The sequence below is a fragment of the Telopea speciosissima genome, chromosome 4 (genome assembly GCF_018873765.1).
Source record: "Telopea speciosissima isolate NSW1024214 ecotype Mountain lineage chromosome 4, Tspe_v1, whole genome shotgun sequence".
In the NCBI taxonomy this organism is placed as follows: domain Eukaryota; kingdom Viridiplantae; phylum Streptophyta; class Magnoliopsida; order Proteales; family Proteaceae; genus Telopea; species Telopea speciosissima.
The window spans coordinates 44,046,395-44,048,271 of record NC_057919.1 but is presented as its reverse complement, the minus strand read 5'-3'; the positions used below and the strand labels follow the sequence as shown (position 1 = coordinate 44,048,271).

Sequence of the window (1,877 nt, the reverse complement as noted above, 5' to 3'; positions counted from 1 at the left end):
GTGGGAGATTGTTGGATTTATGTGTCCATCATACCCGGTTCTGTCCGATTTACTTTATATTGAACCTTTATATATTTTGGTTTAATATTATCACATGCGATATAAACTTTTTGAGCATTATATGTCCGTATGTTTTACTTAAAATGGTAGTCACGACAAGGGTTTAGACGGGGCACCCTTATCATATGGTCGTCATATTGGGTGTGCCTAGACATGTGATGTCAGGGTACGAATGCGAGTACTCACATGTTCGATGTGTGTATTGGCGAAGAATCTACTTTGTCGATTCCCTCATGTATTACTGCCAGATGTAGGAAGGGATAGACATGTGTCATCAAGACCCTTTACCTGAGGGAACCCTATCGCTGCAAAGTGTGACCGGATTCTTTGGTTCATCAATGACTGAGACTCAAGTGAGTCAAAGCCGGTGTTCTGGGAATGCATTAACACTTTGTGAGTGAAGGAGTTAGTCAACATGGTCACCACTGCCCGATTGGGGAACATCGAGATTGAAGTTGTCTGTGTATGGTCGGATCGGAATCTAGATCCAGTGCCATTTTGGAAACAGTCTTTACAAAACCTATTTTACATAAAATAATAAATCATATGTAGTTATTTGAATAAAGAGTTTTGTCGAGTTTTACGAGACCCGATCAGATATACAGACACTCTTATATGGACATGTACTATGGAATGGGGTTTGGCAGTACAAGTGTACATGCCCTAGATTCCATAATGATGGTGTTGATTAGTGGGGGGTTGTACATGATAATAAATTATCATATAGGGAGTTATTTGGAATTTGCTAAAATAATTAGTTCTTTATTTAATTAATGGATATGGTGTTAATTGTAATTATCCATAAATTAAAATAATTAATTAATTATAACATTCCCTATTAGATTATGCTTCTTCACCAATTAGAAGCACTTTGAGTTTAAACAGGACAGCCAAACAAGGAGACAGAGTCTGACTCTAACTAGGATTTCTTTTTCCCATCTAGGGTTTTTGGAAACCGTAGTATTATATAATAACCAAAGACGCAGAGGGGGGGCAGTGCTCCACATTTTTGGCTGCCCCCCCTTCTTGGATGGTTTTCCCTAAGGCAACCCTAGGGTTCCCTAGGGACAACCCTGGAGTTCCCTAAAACAGGGAACTTGAACTTATATTACTATTGGTTTACTATGGTGAACCATTATGATCCCCTGGACCGTAGGATCAACCTACACTTACCAATACCTCCCCCCTATCCAAAACAATGTGGACATGGCTACCGTGTTGGGGAATATATTATGTGCTATATACAACAAGAACATCATGATGCGTAACAAGAGCAATGCGCGTTCATGCAATGCAAGCCATGACAAATCAACTCCAAGAGATTACTAGGGAGAGACCGCAAGTGCCTCCTCCAGTACAAGTGAATCCTCCTCCACCTGCTCCAGCAACTGCTGCTGCACTTGGTACTCCTCCTCCGGCCCCTGCTGCCGTCGGAACACCCTTAGCACAAGTTGTGCCAGTACCAAATCCCCCTGTTCCTGATGCTCCACAAGTCCAAATGGTGGCACCAATGTCTGTCAATCCCTCTAAGCTCTCAGAGAAGTTCCAGAAGCATCGCACTCCTATCTTCGATTGGCCGGCTTGTGATACTTTACTCCCTGCCCACTAGATTTGGTATCTAGAGAGAATCTTTGAGGTGCTTCAATGTACTGATGCGGAGAAGATTAGATGTGCGGTATATCAATTCCAAGGTGACGCCGATGCCTGGTGGCGTTCCTCCAAGGAAAACTTTTGGGCCACACACCCTAAAGCAACGTGGGCCCAATTCACTGAGATCTTCCTTCAAAACTACTTCCCCCAAAATTTCCAAGACAAGA

General features: G+C 42.5%; 1 protein-coding gene across 1 annotated transcript; it reads left to right on the top strand.

Moving 5' to 3' along the window:
- Positions 1 to 1,336: 1,336 nt before the first annotated feature.
- Positions 1,337 to 1,669, top strand: LOC122659326 (CASP-like protein 4A1). The gene has a single exon (XM_043854451.1). It carries the CDS (start codon positions 1,337 to 1,339, stop codon positions 1,667 to 1,669), a length of 333 nt encoding a protein of 110 aa, XP_043710386.1.
- The last annotated feature ends 208 nt before the right edge of the window (positions 1,670 to 1,877 follow it).